The 22,415-nt window shown below is 43.8% G+C and overlaps 1 protein-coding gene and 1 long non-coding RNA gene across 2 annotated transcripts; both read left to right on the top strand.

Moving 5' to 3' along the window:
- Window positions 1-10,192: 10,192 nt before the first annotated feature.
- On the top strand, window positions 10,193-15,153 carry lbe (ladybird early). The gene is made up of 2 exons (NM_079711.3): window positions 10,193-11,645; window positions 14,330-15,153. Exons 1-2 carry the CDS (start codon window positions 10,637-10,639, stop codon window positions 14,758-14,760), a joined length of 1,440 nt encoding a protein of 479 aa, NP_524435.2. The 5' UTR covers window positions 10,193-10,636; the 3' UTR covers window positions 14,761-15,153.
- A 4,875-nt stretch (window positions 15,154-20,028) lies between these two features.
- On the top strand, window positions 20,029-20,379 carry lncRNA:CR44089 (long non-coding RNA:CR44089). Its single transcript, NR_074037.1, has one exon. It is a non-coding gene; the product is annotated as a long non-coding RNA:CR44089 (long non-coding RNA).
- The last annotated feature ends 2,036 nt before the right edge of the window (window positions 20,380-22,415 follow it).

Below are 22,415 nucleotides of genomic sequence, written 5' to 3'. Positions count from 1 at the left end.
TCAAAGATCAAAGCCGGCATTGCCTGTTAGAAGCGGCTAGCTTGGTGGTCGCTCTGGGCTTTGCTGCCCCCCAGTTCCCCAGTCCTCCAGTCCTCCAGCCATCCAGTCCTCCTCGCCTAGAATAATTGGCAGGTAGCCGTGCGGCGGCATCCGACCAAATGACATGCCAATGCCAATGCCAATGCCACCAACAAACAAATAAAAACCAACAAAAAGCACTCTTCCTGCGGCGGAGGCACAAACACCATGCCACCGAATGTGATATTTTCACATTCCCATGACATTCTGCAAGATCGCTCAGCTCAGCAAAACGCCAGCGGAAGTGGCAATATGAGTGGCGTTTCAAGACGCCGCCACGATTTGGGTGGATCGGTTATATTTCGCTGGCGAAATGCGAAATGCTAAATGCCAAATGCGAAATGCGACAAAAGTGACATGCAAAACTCTGTCAAATTAAAGTCAGTCATTCGGGGCATTGGCTCCGAATCCGGAGACCCCCGGGTGTCATTAGCATAACTGTCAAAATTCCCCACCAGAGGGGCCACATCAAAGGCCTCTGTTGCCCGGACACGCATCGCTGCCAAGCAGACAAATATCAGCTAAATAAATTCGCGGTAAGCAGTGAAACGAGCGGCGATCGGTCGTCTCTTTGGTGGGGAGACTATCTGAAAAATTGGGGGAATATTGGAACAGATCCTTTGTTTCCCAACCACGAAGCTCCAGATTTATTATTCCCATGAAACTGGGGATTAATAGGTTTTTGTCAAGAAAGGCTATAAACTTTTTCAGATCTCAAAAGAATGCATATTACTTTTTTCCCATACACTAAAATGCAAAGCACTGTTGTTAGGAAGTAGTCATCTTGCTTGTATGTTTATATTTCTTTAAGGAACATCACTTCAACAGTAGTATTTATTATTGAATGTATAAGATAGAGTAATTCTTATCATAAACGATCGTTTTCCCATTAAGGTATCAAGTATGACAGTTTGAAAATACTTTCAAAGTATGGGATACTACCCCATACTTCCTCCAAAAGGAAATCTTTAAATTGATGTACACTTTTAAGTGATACTAAGTATCAAAGAATGATGGGGAAACCGGAGTCCCATTTCCCATGTTGCACTTCCTGGCTTTAAACGCCGCCGCCGAGTGGCAAAAATGAAGAACATCCTGGCGGCTGCCGGACAAGCTAGTGCCACCAAGGAAGCGTGGAAAATTCGACGGCAATTAAAGAAACACCATGTTGCACAATCAAAACACACTTGCAACGCCCTCGAGAGGCCTAAAACAACAAATAAAGCAATCAAAGGCGATCCAGCGAACGGACACATGTTCGTTCCCACAGCGGAAACCTTTCTCCATCAGCATTACGTCAGAGGGACGCAAGCGAACAACAAATTGTGGGATATTTATAAACGTCAAAATAGGCAAAAGTCAAGATCCCTTGAGATATTTTATGGCCACAAAAACGAATACTTCCCACCGCCGTGGAGGAGCTCCTTGGCCAGGTCCAAGGCATCGTATTCGGGACTGGGCACTTGTCAAAGCCGTGTGAATAGAATCGTCAAACAGAACTAGGAGATGTTGAGATGGGATAGGAGAGCTCACAGAATCAAAGGGATTCTCCATCGGATTGGGAATCGTAAAAACGCCGACGATTTCACACTCACCTCTGTGGAGCGTAATAAAAATTAAACGGTAGCTAGTTAGGAGGCATTCTTGGATCCGAATGGTATTGTTTGCATTGATTTCGGCATCGGCGGCATCGACTGACTCTGTGCGTTTTATGTGCCACATTTTCATTAACAAACCCGGGTTTTCGTGGAAACGCGAAGGACGGCACTTTTGAAGCTCATTTTGACCTGGTATTGGCCCTTCCCAGAATGCGGATTGGTAGCACACCCGGCGAATGAGACCTGGTTCTGGAATGGAGTTCCAACTTCCAAGGCCTCTGCTAATTAAAGCACACGAAAATGTTAATTTCCGAATTTGTTCCGGGGCAGGCGTTGATGGGAATCAATCGCCATGCCACACACGGGCGAAAAGCTGCCACATCACGATCACCGATTGCCCATCGGAACCATTGCCCAGATAATCGATAAGTACTGGCCCCTTGATTGATGGCCCTCTGCGGCGCAGCTGCTCGAAAAGAAACTGTGCCACACATCACGATCGAGTCGGATGTGAGTCCGGCAAATAAATTACGGGCTAATCACCAAAAATTAATCGCAAAAGGCAAAAGTTGGCTGTAAATTAAAATGTTTACGCGGATAAGTTATTGCGTTGATGGCAATGAATATTCATGACGCGGACGGCAGCAGCATTTTAAATTAAATAAAAATAAATTAAGGCATCTTGCCTCTCACTAATCAAATTAATTAATTATTTACCTTTGAAACACACCGAAACGCGGCCATAATAAATTCAAAACAGCGATAGAAATCAGTGGCATCAAACCAATGGCTGGCCATATGGAACTAATCATAGTTTATTAGCTCGGCCAAATGGACTACAAATTTGCATGACTTTCTGCGCTGACAACAAATAAATTTGCAATAAAACAACACAAATATGTAATAATTAATATGTTGATTGCGAAAACGAATATGTCATTTCGTTTGAATACAGTGAGGACTGAATGTTTTTTTTGTGTATGCCAAGAGGTATTTAAGCTAACGATATTTTGAAATAAGTAATCAATTGTTTTGCGTAAAAAAAAAGTATTAAAGGCATTAAAGTGAAAATATTTAGTCCAAGGTTTTGTTAAAATTGCAAAGCTTAAATATGTACATTCTTTCCTTAACATTAACAAATAGTTGTTGTAACTTTTCCTTTAAATGTAATATTCCTTCTTCGAAGCCTACACGCTAACCGAATGCCCAAGCTGCAATTTCACTCATATTTAATTGCCTGAATTAAACGCATGGCACCAAATAAAAACGAAGATGAGATTTATGCAGCAATTTGCGCAAAATTATGTTAATTGCAGCACGGTGGATGAATTGGGCGATGCTTCGGTGGTGTAGTGGTGCATGTTGGTGGTTCAACTACAGCGATGGCACTTTAGGTTTTTCATGCACTTGGGCGCGAAAATATCATTGATTTAAATTAATGGAAATGTCAGGCAATTAATAAATGCAAAGAGCATGGAAACTGCATCAGACTAGGCGAAAATTTATTCAGTAGATATTTTTTATGGATGGGGGACTCCGATTTTGCGTGTTTGCTCTGGGGAAATCAGCGAACGTTATAAGCTGAGAAAACTGAAAATATAAATCTGGTCTAATTGGAACAAAAAAGCAGCAAAGTAAAATGTCTTGTGAACTGTGATACACATTTTACAGATCATAACAAGATGAAATGTAATGGAGAGTTACTATTAAACAATTGAATTCGAGCTCTTCTAATTACTTATTATTAATTACTTATTATTACTTCTTACCTAAGGGCTATTTCGCATACAATTTTCTTACTAATTCTTTCAATTAACCGATAAATACTTTAAAGTGTATTTTTCGAACGGAGATGTGTAACTGCAGTTTTAGTGCAATGTGTTATTTGTTAATTCATTAGAATTCTCCATCCTTATTCTGTTTTTTGGACACGGTGCCAATCAATTAATGAAAAGTCCTTAAATTGGCAATTGGCATAGGAGTGTTCCTACCCTCTGTGAAGTACTCATGAATTTAATAGAGTCATAAATATGAACTGCAAATTTCCATCGCCCAGCTGCAATGCACATTTGCTAGCGATTTCACGCTGGCAATCAGTTTGCCTTTTGATTTCCTGGCACATTGTCTCCTTCATATTATTGTATCCTGCCCGCAGAGCCCTCGAGGCTCTAATGAGTTTTCAATTAAGTGTGACACGGGCATTGTCAGTGCCGAGGATGCATCAGGATGGGGATGAGATGAATCCACCCCAAGTCTGAACATCACGTATACGCCGCATTCGTCACGCCGCAGTGTTTGCAGACCCTTTTTTTGGCCTTTCCACTCGAGTGCAGGGACTTAATTTGTTTGCATTAAAATGCCATAAATCCCAGCACAGCCCCAAATATTGCCCACTCATTTCGCATGCGCCAAGTGGCAGCCTCAAAAAGAACCCTTTTCCGGTGTGGATTGTTCATTCTAGATTCGTTAGTCAGCAGCCCGTTTGGCAATGGCACTCGCCATTTTCACACTCATGCAGCTAATGAGCAATAGAATTAAATGAAAATGCTACAAGAGGAAAAGCGAACAAGAAAAGGCAGCGACAGCGACGAAGCGGCCAAGAAATCGATTTGGTCAATTTGTTATTGTTGCACTCGCCTTCTGCTGGTTGCCTTGCACTCTTCTTAAAGCGGCACTGAAAAAAATTCTGCTAAGTATAAATTAAAATTTTTCTTATTACGATCTTCTCTAGAAATAAGAGCACACTTAATTTCACATAAAAGAGAATATTTAGATAACATTCAGTTAAGTCATACGCGTTACATTGCCTTTCTTTGCTTTCGGTGTATGTTGCCGCAACCTTTTTGCAACCAAGAACGAAGCGCGCAAATCTGGAGTCGCCACAGCTTTAGCGGCTGACTTGAAACGCGTCGGCATCCTTTGATCAGTTTATATTATAAAATACTATGGTCACGCCTTAAAGGCATTAAACGAGATGGCGCTCTGCTCCACACACACACACACTCGTGTGCTGATGCACCAATACAGAGGCAGAAGAAGCTGCACAGAGTGGGGCAATAGATTCCCGCATCCAGGTTCTTTGTTGCCAGTACAACTTCCAGAACCAGAACCAACTCATCGTGATGAGGCCAAAACCTGAAGCGACTTTGGATCGGCGAAGGGAACTGGAATCGGAATCGCTTTTTCCACATATGGGCTCGCAAAAAGAGAAGAAACTGAGAGATATAGAGGGGAGCCAAATAAAGAAAAACCCTTCCTCGCTTCCTGCCACGGCTTCCCCGAATGAGTTAGTGGCTCGAAGCCGATCTCGGGGCAGCGTCGCAAATGCAACATCATCTCGAGAGGCGCACGGCAATCAAGCAATGTGGTCTGACCCCGCAGCCCTCTAAGCCCCCTGGGCCCCCTGAGCCCCCTAAAGCCCCCGCCCCACTTACCCCATCGTCTTGGCCAGGTCTTAATGCTCTTGGGGCATTCTGGACCACCAAACGAGCGAGTGCAGCTCAGAGGTGTTTGAAATGCGCTTTTTAACTGCAATGTAGTTGATTTGATATTCATACGTGCGCCGGCCCTTTCCGCGTCTCAGCTTTCCAAGTAATTGTGCCGCTCTGTCGGCCTTTTTAGCAACAAAAGCTGGGCAATTAGGTAGGAAGTCGACGGAATACCCTTTTAGTTACCCGCATCATTATGAGCTAATGACATAACTAATGATATTTGCCATATATAGCACAACTGAGAGGTATATCATTACAAGGATATTTGTATTGTAGCAATCAATAACTTCAGGATGCGCAGAAATATCTTGAAGTGGTTATAAAGTAAGCACTAACTATTTGTTTTTTTTTTTTTTTTTTGGTATACTATACTTCAGGAATGCTTGCTTAGCCTGTGAGTCGCTTAGGAGCGTGGAAATTGATAAGTATATGCTGTACTTCTATCCGCTTGCAAACTTGAAATACCCTGCGTGAAAGTATAGCAATGGTCAGTCGCAGCCATGTAATTACTTCTTTTTTGTATGCAAATGTTAATTGCACTTGCCCCCAAAAGGAGAGAAGACCGACAAGCGGCGCAAAAATAAAACATTGTTTCCTCTTGTAAGCCGGTGAGTCAGTCAGTCCCTCGATGTGGAAGTCGATCTGGGGCCACTGTAATTTCCACTCGCATTAATTATGTTAAACACAAGTCTCAATATTTAAACAAGCGACCCCCCGAAAAAAAGTGCAGTCCAAATGAACCACTGAACCGTTTGTTTGAGCACGGCCAACGCAAAGTCAAAGACAAAGGCGCCGCCACCGCTGATGCCACTTTTTGTTGTTGTTTTCCCTCGCCTTTGTGGACCAGTCGGTAGCATCCACTTCGACAGCCTCATCAAAGCCGCCGCAGCTGGGGCAGCGCTGTAATTATCACACGTCGGTCAAAATCAACGCCGGCCACGCGCACTCTCGGCCAAGTCTATTAACTCAATTAAGGGGCCAACGGACAAATATTTGCGTGCCGCATTCAGTCGAAAAAGTATCCAAACAGTGTTCTCTGTTGCATGCAAATACAAGAGTTCCCTGGGACCCCAGAATACACATGTGTGGGGGTCGAGTGTGTCGAGTATTGACGCAGCATCACTCGATACGTATACGCCGTGTGGCACGTATTTCAAGTAAGAACCGAAAAGGGAATGCAGCACAGAAATAAAGTTTCTATTCAGAACTCGTAAATACTAAAAAATATGTTAAATATTAGTAAATAGTAAATTAGTAAAGACTAAATATCTGTGTGCAATCTGTATGTATAATATGTATAATATCTACCTAGATATCTTGGGCTACCGAAGCAGATACAGCATGAAGATTCCGATGTAAATCAGTTCACTTAGCAGTTTCTTAGCAGCTACATGCTTCTGACAAGCATATGTTTCAGTTACATACCTTTAAATTTACAAATCTATTCTGTGCAGTGTAGAGCTGCTGGCCCGGATCGAACTGCTCTGCTGCGGATCGCTTGGCCCTCTCACGTAGACGGGAAAAAAGAAGCAACAGATTGAGACGAAAGCACAGGCCCCGAAAATAGAAACCGAGATGAAAAAGTTAAACATTTCAATTTGAGCATCGCTTTAATTAGCATGCGCTTGTTCATTGTTTTCCGTTTTTGTGCTTTCCATCGAGCGTTTGATTTGTGACTCGCATTTGCTTTCTGGTGTTCGGTATTTGGCTTTTAGCTTTTAGCCATCCAGCCTTGATTAGCGTGCCCAACGGAGGCAGCCCAACTTGGCCCGAAAGCGAGGTCTCTTTGCCTGGTCTTTGACTTCGAGTCTAAAACTCACTTTGTGGGTGGCCCCTAAACGGCTTACTTCGCTCTGCTACTCTTTCCTCTGGGCCACATTTTGTTCGGCCAGGGCTTTCTTGGCCATGCCGATGATTACTGTGAAATTGGCAATGTGTAATGGCCGCTCCAGCTCAAGTGTCTTTTGTGTCTAACTACTTTTCTCTTTGATGAGTTTTCTTTTCAGCAGTTTTTTCTTATTTCGGCACAAAACGCTTGAGCTGGAGGACTTTCTCTTTGATTCTCAACTCAAAGGCGTACGTCCCCAAACCAAACAATAAATTAATGACTTCAACTTGGCTAATCAAGATTTAAGCCAGAAATATGGCCAAATGATTGCTCAATTTGTCGCAAGCGCTTGCCAGTCATGGGAATATGGAAAAAATTAGCTACTAATTTTGTGTACAGTACAATTTCGATACAATTTAATTTGAGTTCAAGTAATTGAAAATAAGGCAAGACATCAGATTATCCACTATAGCTGACTCCCAAGCTTTTTGAATCATTTTGGGTCAATCGAACACACCCAATTGGAGCGGAGCAAGTAAAGGCGGCTTAAATGCATAATTATCGTCTAGCCATCGGTAGTATTACAATTTTCGACATGCTACCAAACTCGATTCCAATCTCTTGGATTTTTATCTGCCGCACAGCCGCGAGATCAAGTGGCAGTGACGGGCATGTGTCAATGCTGCGTGGGTCGCTGTGGAGCTGCAAGTCTTGAACCGAAAGTGACTCCATGGCATATGCAAATCGCTCAGGGCAACTAAATGGCAAAAACGACGAATATAAATTTGTTTATGGAAGCTGTGACTTCAGGCTGTTGCTGCCGTTGAAAGCTTGCTAATTGACAATTACAGACAAGTCGTTGTTTTGGTAGTTGGGGCATTATGACGACGGATATACACTTGCTGTGATGGTAAAATATAGTCAACTTCAGCAAAGTGAAAGGACTTCATAAGGCGGGATGTTCTGATTTGATTTGCTATTTGGAAGATAGTATTGGCCTTTAAAAGAAGCTTAGCTGCGGCCATACAAGAATTACGTTAAATTTAAGTTGTAAACCTTTCATAAATATTTTTTTAGCATCAACTAACTCATGAATTTAGTCTAGTATTATTCAAAGTCAGGCAATGTATTATGACATAATGGCAATGCTAGTTTATACCAAGCTTACGTAGTTGGCCACCTAGTACTTATGAGGCATTTAGATATCTGACGATAGGAGCGACAATCTAAATTATAGAAAATCTATCGTTTCCGGCGGAATGAACTGATTCAGCTGCTCCGGCTGCTGGCTCCACCATTATGCGGCAGCTGAAGTTGAGCCGATAAATCAAAGAAATCGTCGCCCTGCTTTTAAATTTGAATATTAATGAACCCTTTCCCCGCACTTTCACTGCAGGAGTTTATCATCGTGTGAATGGAGCCACACACAGTGGGAAATTTAGAGAGGGAGCACAGGTGTAAATTGACCTTCCCCGCGAAGGATTCATCGACTCAAGGACCTGGCATAATTAACACGGCGGCTTTTCCCACGCAGGCCCCGTTCGTGTGTGTACGTAAGTATCTAATAGATACACTAATAGCCGCCGAGAACAAAGGTGAAATGGGCAACCAAAATTAGAATTATAAAAAATACAGAAGCGCTAAACGCGGGAAATCAAACGCGCCGCTCGCGGCGAGCCTCAATCACAAGCGGAATGCTCAAATATTTGTGTGATTAGTCCTTATCAACAGTCGCTCACCGGGAGCACCAGGTAGTAGTACACCATGGCCTCAGAAAGGGTCCCGGATCAGGTCAGGGCCAAAAGACAGACCGACTGCGGCTAAAGTCGGGCGCTGAGCCTGCGGTGGTCGCCGGCAATTCCTTTCGTTTAGCATCCTGCTGCGGCAGCAATTGGTTTCGATTTTGGATTTTCGACTTTTCGTTAATAGACCTCTGGCCCTTTGTTTTCAGACGCCCTGACGCCTTTGTGCTGCCGCTGCTGCTGCTGCTGCTACTATTTCCTCCTTTGTTCTCCACTGTTTGTTGCTGCAACTCGCATTTGTTTCAATTAAAGGGATTTGGCGTTGTTTGTTGCCTCGAAGGTGTCAGCAATTGCCTTCAAGTTCACTAAGACGTGTGGACAATTGCAAATTGGCAGCCACTTAAATAGTGCAGCTCGAATTTGGACGGCAGGGATTACAGGGAAAATGAAATAGCTCCTCCTTTTAATGTCGATGTGTAGTATCATAGAAATCCTAAAGGGGAACATGTTCAGTACTAAAACCAAAAAAAACAAACACTCATATATGTATCATTTAACCTTACTTATTTCACAATTAACAGTATTCCGATTAAAAATGGAAAAAATAAATTTTTTATGTGTGACATAGAAATGTTTTTATTGGGATTTAATTTTTACCTTTTTCGAAAATAATGTAAAGTTATTTTAATACGTAATTTAACTTGTACAACTAAATATTACATAAAGATGTTTTACAACAACAAAATATTTCGATTAATAATAATATTACTAGCATCACAATTTATTATATAAATAAAATAAAAATTCAAATATACGAATACAATACTGAAATCAAGCAATAAAAAAAGCCGTCGGGAATGAAAACACACCGAAATAAGTAATCTAAGCAACTAGAGTCAATTATATAAACTGGCTTCCCACCAAATTTGGCTGAAAATAGAGAATATTCGTTTTCATTCAGACGAAACTGGCCTCATTTCCATTCTCAGACTCCAATTAATTTCCAAATGTCTTCAAATTTATGCGCATTTTTATATCCCCACTGTTTTCTATTTTTTGTTTTCCTCCAAATTAATTGTTCGTTTTTCTTAAGGCAAATTAATTGCAAACGCTTGACAATTAAACGCAGGCTGCCTTCGGGGGTCATCGTCATTAATGCTAACTGTGAGGGGGTTACGAGCTGTACATAAAGTGGGGAGGGGGCTCCTAGCCCCCTCTGTCACTGCCTGCGCCGCAGTCGACGCATTTGGAGTTGTGAAAACTTTGCAGCGACTAAAATACTAAATACAGTCTCGTTACAATCTGAGAAGCGCCCGTCTCGCTCGCACTCGCCGTCTGCCATCCCTTTTGCACAGCAGTCTCATGATGAACGCCATAATTACCGTTACGTATACGCCACCATTGCTATTTTTTGTTGCTGTAGCCGATTGGTGCTGAGAGCCGAGCAGAGCGAGATGACACTACCATAAGGGTATCTCGCTCTTTCGCAGAACGGGTTTTGCTCTCTCGCGAGCGAGACAGAGAAAGAGAGAGAGACAGAGAGTGAGCGAGCGAACGAGAGCTGCGGCAGAGAGCAGCGGCAGCAAAAGAACTGAAGAAATATCGACGTGTCTAGTTAGCAAACCAATCTTCAATCTAGTTTCGAACAGTTGACTGCGAAGCGTCGAGTTGAGAGGTCCTACGCCATTGGATCAGCGTCGTCGTGTCGAAGCATCAGTGTAAACTAATCAAACAAATCAGAGGAATTATAGCAAGATTTGAGTGTACAAGGCTTGTCAGTATCGTCAGTACCGACTTGCAGTGTAGTGACAAAGCCGTCTTGAAAAACAGTTAAGTGCTAAACCAAACGAATTGAAACGAAACTCTCGGAAAAGAAACCAAGTGCTGAAGCGAACCTAAATGCTCTGCCCTCCAACCATGCGTCCGGCCAGTCCCGCCGAATCCGAAATCTCCGTGGGCGGAGCCCCCAGCCCGCTGCCCACGCAGCATCATACGCATCCGCACTCGCATCCTCATCCGCTGCAGCATCCACGGGCCAGCACCATTGATCTGCTGCAGCAGCAGCAGCTGCTGATGCAGCACCATGCCGCAGCAGCCGCCGCAGCAGCTGCAGCCGCCTCCGGACTCACCCGGAGTGCCGTCGGCAATTTGCCGGAGGACTACTTCCATCCGCTGAAGCGCCTGCGCATGTCCTCGTCCTCCTCGGAGCCACGAGACCACACGCCCAGTCCACCGTCAGCAGTTCCGGAGCCCCAGACCAACCAGACTACCAAGTCGGCCATCGAGGGGGTCAAGAGCTTCTCCATCGCGGACATACTGGGTCACTCGGAGAAGCAGCGCGAGGAGTCCGTTTCCCCGCCCCCAAATGCAAACCTCCTGGCTCCACCTGCCTCCCGGCCCATTGCCCCCTCGGGCGGATTACTGCAACCACGCACGGAACCGTTGGATGTCCACCCGGCCGCTGCTGCTGCCATGCTCCTGCCAAGCGGACAGATTGTTCGGCCGTGGGATCACCTCCTGGGGCCGACCATGCCCGTCCGCCCCTTCATCCCCTCCGCCCTGCTGCACTACGAGCAGCGCCTGGCTCTGGACTACCATCGCCAGTTGCAGGAACACTTTAACGCCCAGGCCCAGCTCCTTCGCCACATGGGCATGAATCCCGCGATCATCGCTTCCGAGGACGGCAGCTCGGAGCGTTCCCAGCGATCGAGCAGCAGCAATGGCAGCACCGAATGCTGCAGCCCACGGCAGGCGGAAAAACTTGAAAAACTAACCACCCAAGAGGGAAGTGAGGAAGCTCAGAAGAAGAAATCAGAGGAGCAGCCAACGGGTTCAGGAAAGTCAAACGGAGACACTCCTCTGGATGCTCTCTTCCAGATGACCACAAAGGACTTTGACGAGTCGCAAGGTAAGCATCATCCAGGAGATTAAATATACATTGCATACATAGTTATAGTTCGTAAAGGTTCTTTCTTCTTATTGGAAAATAGTTGAGTGGCTTGAAGTGATTGATGATGATGATATGAATATGAATATGATTCTAACTACGAGTCTTATTTAAGCTAAATGAAATTTCCTTAATCAATATCTAAATTATGGAATCCTTAGTAGCCCAATTGATTTCATCAGTGTGTCTCGGTTGAAAAACGTCTCAATTTTCGAAATAAATTTGCGCGATTTCTTAATTAGAATAAAAGCTTCTAATTTGTTATCGTTCTGAAATTGGGGAATCGCAAACGCAGAAGCTGAATATTAAGCTTATTATGACGTTTTCCATTTATCAATCAGCAAATTCGAAATTCGTTTAATTGAAACAAATGGTAGCACTCGCCCGCGACCCGCCATTTGAAATCTTTTGTTATGTAAATTCCTTAACCGATTCGATTTCGGGCTTTTAATTAATTGGCAGCATGCGCCAGCGGTCGACAGAAACAAACGAACCAATTTGATGATAAAGTATAATTCATTCTGCGGCATTTTTATTCTGCAACTTAGGTTTATTTTGGCATAAACTCGACCGAGGGCATTTAGTGGGCGTTCAAGTACTCCCTGCACTCCACCCCCGACCCCAAAGTGATTTCATGGCAATTAATGGTTAATAGTCCGCACTATCCGCATTAGTATATTGGTGTTAGTCGTGTCGATTCTGCAGCGATTAGCAACAATTAGCTGGCTGGTGCATTACCTAATCGAGTTTTGTTGTGGCGAACAATTAACATGCCGTTTCCATTTGTTGCTACTCAAAAATAATAGCTGACAAACTCTAGCCCGTCTGTACAGTAAATATAGTGGCCACAGCTCCAGTCGTAAACATGTTTTAAAATACCCCCAACTAGCGATTAGCGACGACACTCGCTGCTCCGCGTTGTATAATGCCGTATCTCCGAGTATTAAGTTGACAAAATACACATATTACTGTTTATCATGCGTTGTATAAGCTGCGCTCGAAATATTTACGACGGATTTCTTTGGTTTTGCGCCTTGGATGCGTCGTTTGTCTATCATCATCAGTGCGGAGGAGGAAGTCTGCGCAGGGCGATAGGCAGATAGGCAGCTGTGGGGCCATTGGATTCTCCTAATTTATGACTAGGTCCCATTAATATCACTAGCACTAGTCGAAGATATTTTCACATATGGAAAGTGATGTTTCAGCTCTTTTGCCGTGGTATAAACGCTCCAGCTAGTGGAAGGAATGCCAGACGTGGTGTCGCCCCTGCTGGCCAAATCTTAATTGCGATTCTCGGTACTCGCGCCAAATTAAAACATAAACTCCCTGTGGCCAACTGTTGCTCGGCAGGTTCCTCGAAAATCGATCGGGTTTCCTCCTGCGTTCCCAAACGCATTCGACATGAAGCCCTGACAAATGCGACCAAAACAAAACTCCCCCAAGTAAGAGCCATATTTATGCCTGTAAGTGGACACCTGAGTGGGTAAAAGGATACCCAAGTGGCCCGCTCGACTCCCTTTCTCCAGAGATAAGTCATGGAAATTACTTAATGAGGCCCGATAAAAACAAATACAATAGCTGCGGAGGTGGGGGAGAAAGGCTCGGGGAAAGGCTCGGAGAAAGGAAAGGGAGGCGTGCAGTCAAGTGCCTAATGGGTTTTGGGTTACAAAACGTGCTCGAGATAACAAATGACCAAATTATGCATTCCAAATGTACGAGTATGTGTATGTAAAACGGGTATACCCATAGCCAAGCTCCGGAGACTTCGTTTGCATTCGGTTGGAGGGCATTTAATTAGTTTTTAATGTCGATCTAGTTTGTTTGACAAGCAATCGAAATGGGTGTGAAGCCATCGTCCCAAGCCATCAAACCGGTTAGCCAATATTCAATAGATAAATATTTATGCTGATGATCGGCGATCTGCTCCAATCGCTTTGACTGGCACCGCGCCCCGGAATTTGGTTAATAATTTGCACCAGGAAACGTTATGCAAGCTCAATCAGCGCTTTAAGTACGGGTCAGTGGCTCATTAATCAAGCCGTGGCTACGTGTACCACTTAAAACTGATTTGTAGGTGTCAATAATTATTATAAATCACACTACAAACGAGACAAATGAGCCGCTGTCTTGCATAAGTCGCGGCACTGGGAAAGCTGCGATCGTCATTAGACCAACAAAGCCAATGAACGCCCACCACTCGCGCAATCAATCAACTTGAAATTATACACTTCAAGCTGCGAACTGAGGTCGCGAATTCGAGATTTCAGATCTGAGAACTCCAACTGCAATCGCAGTTGCATTCATAAAATGTATCAATCACCGCATTTCCATCAACACGCGCTCTGTTCGGAGAGGCAATTAAAAACCAAGCCAAAGTCGCTCGTTAGTAACCGGTTCGCCAAATGCCGTGCATCGTAGAATTCACTGGCCACACTTGGAGTAACTGACTCCAATTAATATGAGCTATTCGGAAAAATTATCTTCTTATTACTATAACAACATATATTATGTCGGGCGGCAGCGGGCTTAGCATGCGATCAAGTACCTGTGAAGGCATTAAATTCAAATAATGATATGATTGTTCAATAAGCTACACATAATTAAATGTATTAACTAACCCATCATTATCTTCACTCTCATTTTAGATAAATCCCACTTGGACATCTTCTCGAACAGGCCGCAGCCGAAGAAGAAGCGCAAGTCGCGCACCGCCTTCACCAACCACCAGATCTTCGAGCTGGAGAAGCGATTTCTCTACCAGAAGTACCTGTCGCCAGCGGACCGCGATGAGATCGCCGCCTCACTGGGACTGTCGAACGCCCAGGTGATCACCTGGTTCCAGAACCGGCGAGCCAAGCAGAAGCGGGACATCGAGGAGCTGAAGAAGGACTTCGATAGCGTCAAGGTCTTCTCCGCCCACAAGTCCTTCCTGGAGAACGTGAACGACCTAAGCATCCTCAAGAAGAAGCCCATGCATGAGTCAGATATGGTGGGCCTGGCGGCTGCGGCAGCCGCTGCCGGAATGGTGGTTCCCGTGCCTGGATCCGTGCCAATGGGAGGCGCTCCGCCCAAATGAGGGCGTGGCCAGGTGCGCACCGAACCGCCAAGGCAACCTGATGATTGGTACAGAAAGTGAGCAACGAGGAGTCGAGTATTTTGTTTAATTTTGAGCTGAGTGCCGGGAAAGTTGGGACGCATCTTTTCGCCCAATTCATTTTCACCAGGCATTCGACGGCCAAAGGAAGATCCAGGACATCCTTAACATCTTCCATGGCCACGACGCAGAGGGCAAGGGCAACATTCAATGCCAAGCCCCGATGGAGACTAACCAGCCAGGACCAAGGCCCCTTTGTGGGCCGTGTAATCAAGCCAGAACAATCATAGCCGGAAACGGAAGTGGATATGGAACCAGCCAGAACTTGGATTCGGCTCTACAGCCAGGATCACATCGATTATAATCGGCTCTTTTAAGAGCCACCAAACTGATGTACAAAGAGGCGTTTAAATTTTTCATCGAAAGTTTAAAGAGATTTTGATATAGTACATTCAAATGGTGTGCTAAGCAGTTATTCAAATGAAGGTGTTTCGTATAATATCAATATTCCAACACTACAAAACTACAGATTATTTTTTCTAACATTTTAGGAGCAACTAAGCATGTAAACAATTAATTTTTAAAATTTTATGAGTTCAACTTTTAAGCTCCCTTCTTAGCAATCGATGGTTCTTCTCCTTTCCCTGATTAATATAATTAATAAGTTTTCTTATAATTTACAGAAATCTAATCTTATAAATATTTAATACAGTTTTAAGCAACTTAAAAAACACAGTATGTATTTCCCCAGCCAATTAGCTCTAAAAAGCGAAATATGTTTCACTCCAATTAATAATTTGATGCGAACAAAGGCAGATATAAAAGACCGCAAATTGTTGTCAATAAATTTAAGCATATTTAAGCAAACAATGCCCAAGTCACAGCGAGCGCTTCCATTCGGCCTGTTTCGGTGAGTTCAATTCGAATTTGTGTATCTGTATCTGCATCTGTATCTGGAAGCCAGCCCAGCAGTTCTAATTTGAATATTCTGCTGATGCTTCGGCGCGATCGATGCTAATGATGTTGCTACGGATTTTGGGGCTGTGCTGAGTGGCGCAGTCTTAAAGTAAAAGAAATCTTTTTTAATTTTTATTAATGATTATTTACAACCGTTATTCATAAATTCAAACTAATTAATTATTTATTTAATCACTTGGCACGATCGAAAACGAGTTAGGCAAAAACTGCGAGTCGAAACTCAACACTTTTAAGTGTGCAAAGCCGGGCGATGATGTGACTGGCTTTTTGCCGATTTGTGCACGTCGCCAATTTGCATACGAAATTTACTCGAAATTATTTCGATATTTATTAATTTTCGATGCGATCATTTTCATAAATTTCCAAGCCAAAGTCGGCTGCTCTCTGGCTACCGTTTGCGGCTAAGTTCAAAGGTGGCCCATCATCGCCAGCGGCGGACACATTTTTCAATCCCAACATGACGAACTAACTGAGAAGCTGAGGAGCTGAGAGGCCGACAAGATGACCTGCGATCTCTCCGCGACTGAAGTGCGCCATCAATCTCGGACTCGATTTGGTCCCACTCAAGCGAACCCAGCGAACTTGGTCAGCAGCCGATCGTTTGTTAATCATTTGAATAATCAAGCTATCAATTCCGCTGCTAATGATGCCCGATACCAATCCGATTCGTTTGGATCGCATACGACCAACTGGTCCATTCGAAACCCACTCCCAGTGTCTCACAGTTCGTAAACTAGACGGGAAAAGCCTCGTGCATATGGATGAGATGCAGATCGACTATCTCGAAACTTGGTCGAAAGCAATTTATTTTCATTTCCAAATGTGTGACAATGCAACGCATGCGCCGCGATAAAAACTTTTAGTGGGCCCTAAAAGCTTCTGATTACTCGGTCTTCAGCGTTATTAATAGGCTTGGAAAGTGACCGGCGAAAGTATCTCTGGAGAGCATTTAATTGAAATAGAGTTGTACTACAAATTACAGCTGCCATTACCGGTGGCATTTTTTTTATTGGCTGAGAAAATTTGCCCCGCAATTCGAGGTAAACGTAGCCGGGCTCTAATTATGGGAAAATCTCTCCGAGCACTTCCGTTAAAACAAACAGAAATGCGTAAACGTGGAAACCCATTAATCGAATCAACTAAAAATGCCTAATGAACCCACCGCACAGTAAGTGGAAGTGCCCAATGAGCCTTTTAGCTCGGTTTAATGGGCCCAGATGCGAGAAAATCGCAGTTGCCTTGATTGCGGTACTGAGTAGGTTGGGAAATCATTACCCTGTTAATAGAAATAATAGACAAACACGGTTATTCTCACAATATCAATGGGAAATGGTCCGCTCGGCTGGGAAAAAACATGCCCCTAACTAAGCTAAATTTTGGGAGCCCTCCTTGAAAATTTTTTTATAGTTAATGAAAATCACCGTAAACCGTCAAAATGTAATACACATTAAAATAATACTAAATTGTTTAATATTATATACGCATGAAGAAATGAAATCTGCTGCGTTGTCCTATCTACATGTTCATACTCAAAGTAAAGTGTATGGGATTTCTTTCATGTAATTTATTCTTGGTAATTTCGCTTGATTCCCAATATTCTCCCCACAATAAAGCATTTATAACAATCGTTCTTACGAATATTCTGCAGTACACAAACAAAATCGTTATGTATTTCAAATCTCCGAAAACGAAACTAATAATAACGTCAAAGCCGGTACCCAGACCATTTAAACTTTGGTACTTTTTAGGGATCCCGTCCTCGCTGTGCCCGTCCGATCCTTGACTTATCGCGTTGTCTTCCCTGCTCAGCCATATTGTCAGCAATTACTCAACGTTTCCCCTGTCAGGTGATCAAGTGCCGGCACACAGACACTGACCAACCAGGCCGACGAGCGACCTACATCAAGTGCCAGTCTGGGATGCAGATGCATCTGCATCTCGAAGTCGGACTTCCAGTTTAACTGGCGCCGCGTTGCCAAAAGATGAAAAAGTACCCTCGCGGCGGTTACAAACGACTCGAGTGCTGATTATGATAAATGTAAACAATTCAGCTTGGCACACAAATGCAATCAAAGGACTGCAATTACAACTAAGTTGTGAGAGAGCGGGCCCAGAACCAGTTTGGAGAAGCCCAACAACAGCCGATCGAGCAATGGAGCCGAGGAACCCCCAAGAGGCCAAGAATCCAAAACACCAAGTGCAACTTCGTCGTGGCCAACATCCGCATCTCTCTTCCTGCCGAGTGTGCGAGTATCTATGTGCCGCTCGTTGGGCCTGTGTGCGTGTGCGATAGAGATATAAAAGCTAAATTGGTAACTCATACTTAATTTGTTGGCGGCACCTTTGAACACGCTTCCAATTAGCTTACAGCCGACACCTCGGGCCGGCGACTTGGCCACGTTTTGGGCCACAGGATAATGCCGCATGGGGCATGGAAATGATGCAGCACAAAAGGGGAGACTGAGTACCGACTGATGGCAATTTGTTTCTGCTTTCTGCGTTTCTGATTTCTGTTTCAGTTACTGATTCATTCATACGCCGGTATCTTGATCATGATGCGGCATGTTTCGATTCAAGAATAAAAAAAAACATAGGGGAACCAACAATATAACAACAATATATCTCGATTCATGAATGAAATTTTATGATTCGTTGCGATCTTACTAAGCACTAATGAAGTTGTAAATTATGGAAGGCAACATTAACATTTGCCCCAAACAATGTGGCTTAAAGGGTTGAAATTACATTGGCTTTTTTTTTTAAAGAAGTCAATGTTCCACATCAATAAATTGTAGGCACCAACACAAAATATTCTTATAAAAGTAAGATTCGGAAATATGTTCCTTATAGAAGGATTGCGTAATTGGGGTAGCATTTTATGATAATAAGAGTAAGTTTTTATATGTTTCATAAACACTCAATCCACTTCATTTGATTTGATTCAACCCGCTATTAATCACCCAAGCTGAATATCTTCCAGTCTTGGTGGTTCCCCACTCTGGTAGCGACTAATTTATATCACGATAAGATCACACGCTTGAAGCCGCCAAAGCCAATCACATTCCCATCTTGATCGAACCCTCGATCCCCCTCCCACCCGAAAACCCATCAAAATCAGCCACTTAGCCCATCTCGCAGGGAACACACACGTAGGCGCCTCCAGCAGCAGGTTCTTCAGTGTCCGTCAACGGAGCTCGGAATTCGCCGGACACGTTCGCGGACAAAGCTCGATGCTATGGGGCCCACTTAATACGTTTGATGGCAATAAGTTGACGCCAGCCGCCACAGTTGTACCGCTACATCACCGATAAGGCGGCGGACGGCTATTTGGAAAATCAAAAGATTCACAGCTCCTACAAACAGAGGGAAGTGTTAATGGATGTCACTTTAGTCGGACCCCCCCTCCACACTTTTTGGCTTGATCCACCTCTGGATGACATTAAGCTTCATCAGACATTCAACCCGATGCTGAATTAGCATACAAATTACACACGAGCACTAGCACTCAAAAATGCTTGAAGTTTGGGATTTTCGAATTTTCGGTTTTCTGACCACAACAAAAAGCCGACAAATTTCGCCCCAAACTCTTCCAAGTGGCAAACGGCTACCGATTTTATTATTGATAATGTTTTGATTTATCACAAAGATATACAAATTGCCACTGCCCCAAACTTCGGTTGAGGTCCATTCTCAACCGTGCCGCAGGGCGCGGCACTTTTGTGTGTATCTTGTGGATAAACGCTGGGGCATTTCATTCCAGGCCATAATTTTTATGCGGTAGCTCGAAAGTCGGTTGTTGGTGTCACTTCGTGCTAAGTTTCATCGTATCTGCACAGAGAGAAATTGTGTGATTTATATCTCTTTCTTTTATACATCGAAGATGAAATTGTAATTACAGATATGCTTCGTTTAACAGATACATATAACTGTTGTAGAATTATTTTAGATATCCAACCTGATCGATAAGGATTTAGATTCATTTAACAAAATCGGCTTGTAATATTTTCTCTCTGTGTGGTCTTGCGGCTTCGCCAAACTACTTAAGTTGAGGGATCTCCGGTGCTGGTCTTAATAGACAGACGGATCCGATCCGCATTGACAAATGTTGTTCGTCGCGTTCAGTAAATTGTTTTCGACATTTTCGTGTCGCATTTGTGGTCGAAATCTGCATAATGAGTTGGCAAAACGCTGACAGCTGTCCCAAGTGTCGAAGATTACTCGATGATAAGGCGAGGATCGCTTTGGCCATAAGCGCATTCGTCACAGATTCTCCTTCTTCTTTCGGGCGCAGCTGAAAGGTTGAGGTTGGCTTGAGGATAGCTGCGAACTGGCTATAATTGGCATGCAGTTTTGGGAGCGCTGAGCGCTGATTGTTGACAACTGGCTGGCACAACTTCATCATCGTCAGCCACGGGAAGCGAACTCGATCTCGAGCTCTGGTGAGGATCGGATCGGAGCGACTCGGCAAAACAAAGGGCGACATTAATGCACTGCCAGCAGCACTCTCGAAGTCGCCGAAGGGGCGTGACGAATTTGACACAACGGCAATGACTTTATTAACAACTGACTCCTGCTCCGACATCCCCGATCACCCTGGCAGAAGCCACGGCTCAAACCCCCGTCCATCCCCGCCCCGGGCAATATGACAATATGACAATGTACACAAATACACGAGGACCGTGGTGAAGAGAGCTCTCCGGGGATTTGGGCTTGCCAGATGCGACAATAAACACTTTTGCTATTTATGAGGTTTAAATGAACACGGGTCCGCCATCTTGGGTCGCCTAATGAAAGGATATAGAGCCGATACATTTGGCTTATGAATTTGCAGAATTAGAGGCGTGTCGGATCGGTTGAATGGGAATGGATTTGAGTGCCGGCTCGAGTGGTTCGCTTCCTAGGGGCGATGGCTAATTATGATTGACAGGGCGTGTCTCGTCTATTGAGGCGCCCAATTAAGAGTCGTTTTATAATTGATTTTGAATATGAAGGCAATAGCGATAGCGAATGTTCCCAAGCCCCGTCAATTTCTCACTTCCAAGGCAAGCGAAAGGAGAGAATGCCCTGGCTCGTCAACTTTAGTCAGTCAAGTGTAGGCATTAATCAAACATCGCGGCCATCTTGCCACCAAAATAGGGGGCAGTCGAAGGGATTGGAGAAGGGCCCTTATGCAAATTCAGCGTCATAAATTGCGATGTAGGGTTCGGGTAAAATACATCTAAACAACACCCTTTCAAGAGACTGAATAAACTGGATTTTATATTAACATACTGTGCTACTCATTTTGTCAGCTGGGTACCTGTGTACTTTTGCTGGATCAAGTTATTATTTTGTAATTTTATACGTTAAACATTAAAAGCTAATTTGCCCATACTATGTAGTGTAAAAGTCCAATTTGTTGTAAGCCCTTGATGAGCCCAATAATCATTGGTAATTGATGCTCCGCGCTTTAATAAACAGATACAAACACAAATTTGTTGAAATTGCCACTTCCCCTGATTTCTTTTCCCATCTCGAAATAATCAATTATACTCGTTTTCAAAGGGCAGTGTAGAACCCATTATCGATTACGGCTCGCCAGTTACATCATTTCACTTAGCCGACTCTTCAGTCACATTCCCACCGGCAAAGGGCGCAATGCAGTTAAATAGACATTTGCATGCAAAATTCAAGGAAAAGCGAGAAATAAAAAAGAAAACCAGGACAAACAGCGGAGCGAAATTGAATAAAAAACTGACACTGACAAACAAACGAAGCGAGGCGCATACAGGGCGCATACGTGATACAACGAGCGGACCAAAGTTGCAATCAATTTGGAAATGCATTGAGTTGAGCTGTGGAGTGGGAAGCGAGGGAAGTGGCAAGACAAACGAATGTGTGCCAGCAAAATGCACTTAAACAAATGGAAATATAAATGGGAAAATATAAAATAATATAATCATAAATTGTGTGTAGAGAAACTAACTAACTAACAAGATGCAGCTAGTTATTAGATCTAACAACGATCTCAAGTTAACAAGTAATAAATGTGAAGAGCAAAGTAACTGTCATGTTGTGCCATTTATAGGTTATTACTTTTGAGGTGCAGAATTCGTTCGCTTTTTAATTTATGTTGAGGAAGTTTGAGGGAGAAAGACATTTTTACATTACTATAATATTTTTCATAGGCACATCTATTTATGACAAATAAACCTCTTTCAAAAAGACGTTCTTGAACGAAGGATTGTCAGTTCGGGGAACTGTTTTTCCCAGTGCATCAGAGGTCTCGAAACACGGATTCGAAGAGGCTTGTTTTTCCAGTGGAAAATAGATGAGGAGTCGAAGCCAACGGTACAACGAGACATCATTATTGATGACAATTGAGTGGGCCAAAAGAGAGCTGCGAAAAAGCGGGTGAGCCAACAATTACGATAATTAACGCAGTCAGTCGCCTGGAAAGCGACGGGAAAGAGAGGGAAATAGTGCCGCCCCAGAGAGAGAGCGAGAATGAGAGAGAGAGAGAGAGGGAGGAAAGAGAGCGCATGTCAAATTGTACAAATTAATGACGTTCGCACGTTGACAGCGACTTTTGGTCGGGTGAGGGGGTCTGTATGGCCCTCGACCAACTGCTATTGGTCCTCTGGTTAGCTCTCCCTCTCTCCATCTCTCTCTTTTCTGCT

This window comes from Drosophila melanogaster, chromosome 3R (genome assembly GCF_000001215.4).
Source record: "Drosophila melanogaster chromosome 3R".
Lineage (NCBI taxonomy): Eukaryota > Metazoa > Arthropoda > Insecta > Diptera > Drosophilidae > Drosophila > Drosophila melanogaster.
The sequence above is the reverse complement of the archived record's forward strand: the minus strand, read 5'-3'. Positions and strand labels throughout refer to the sequence as shown.

Excerpts from the sequence above, each read along its gene's own strand:
- lbe (NM_079711.3), top strand. The coding sequence starts at position 10,637 with ATGCTCTGCCCTCCAACCATGCGTCCGGCCAGTCCCGCCGAATCCGAA. Across the intron at positions 11,646-14,329 it reads GGACTTTGACGAGTCGCAAG|ATAAATCCCACTTGGACATC; the intron begins GTAAGCATCATC and ends CTCTCATTTTAG.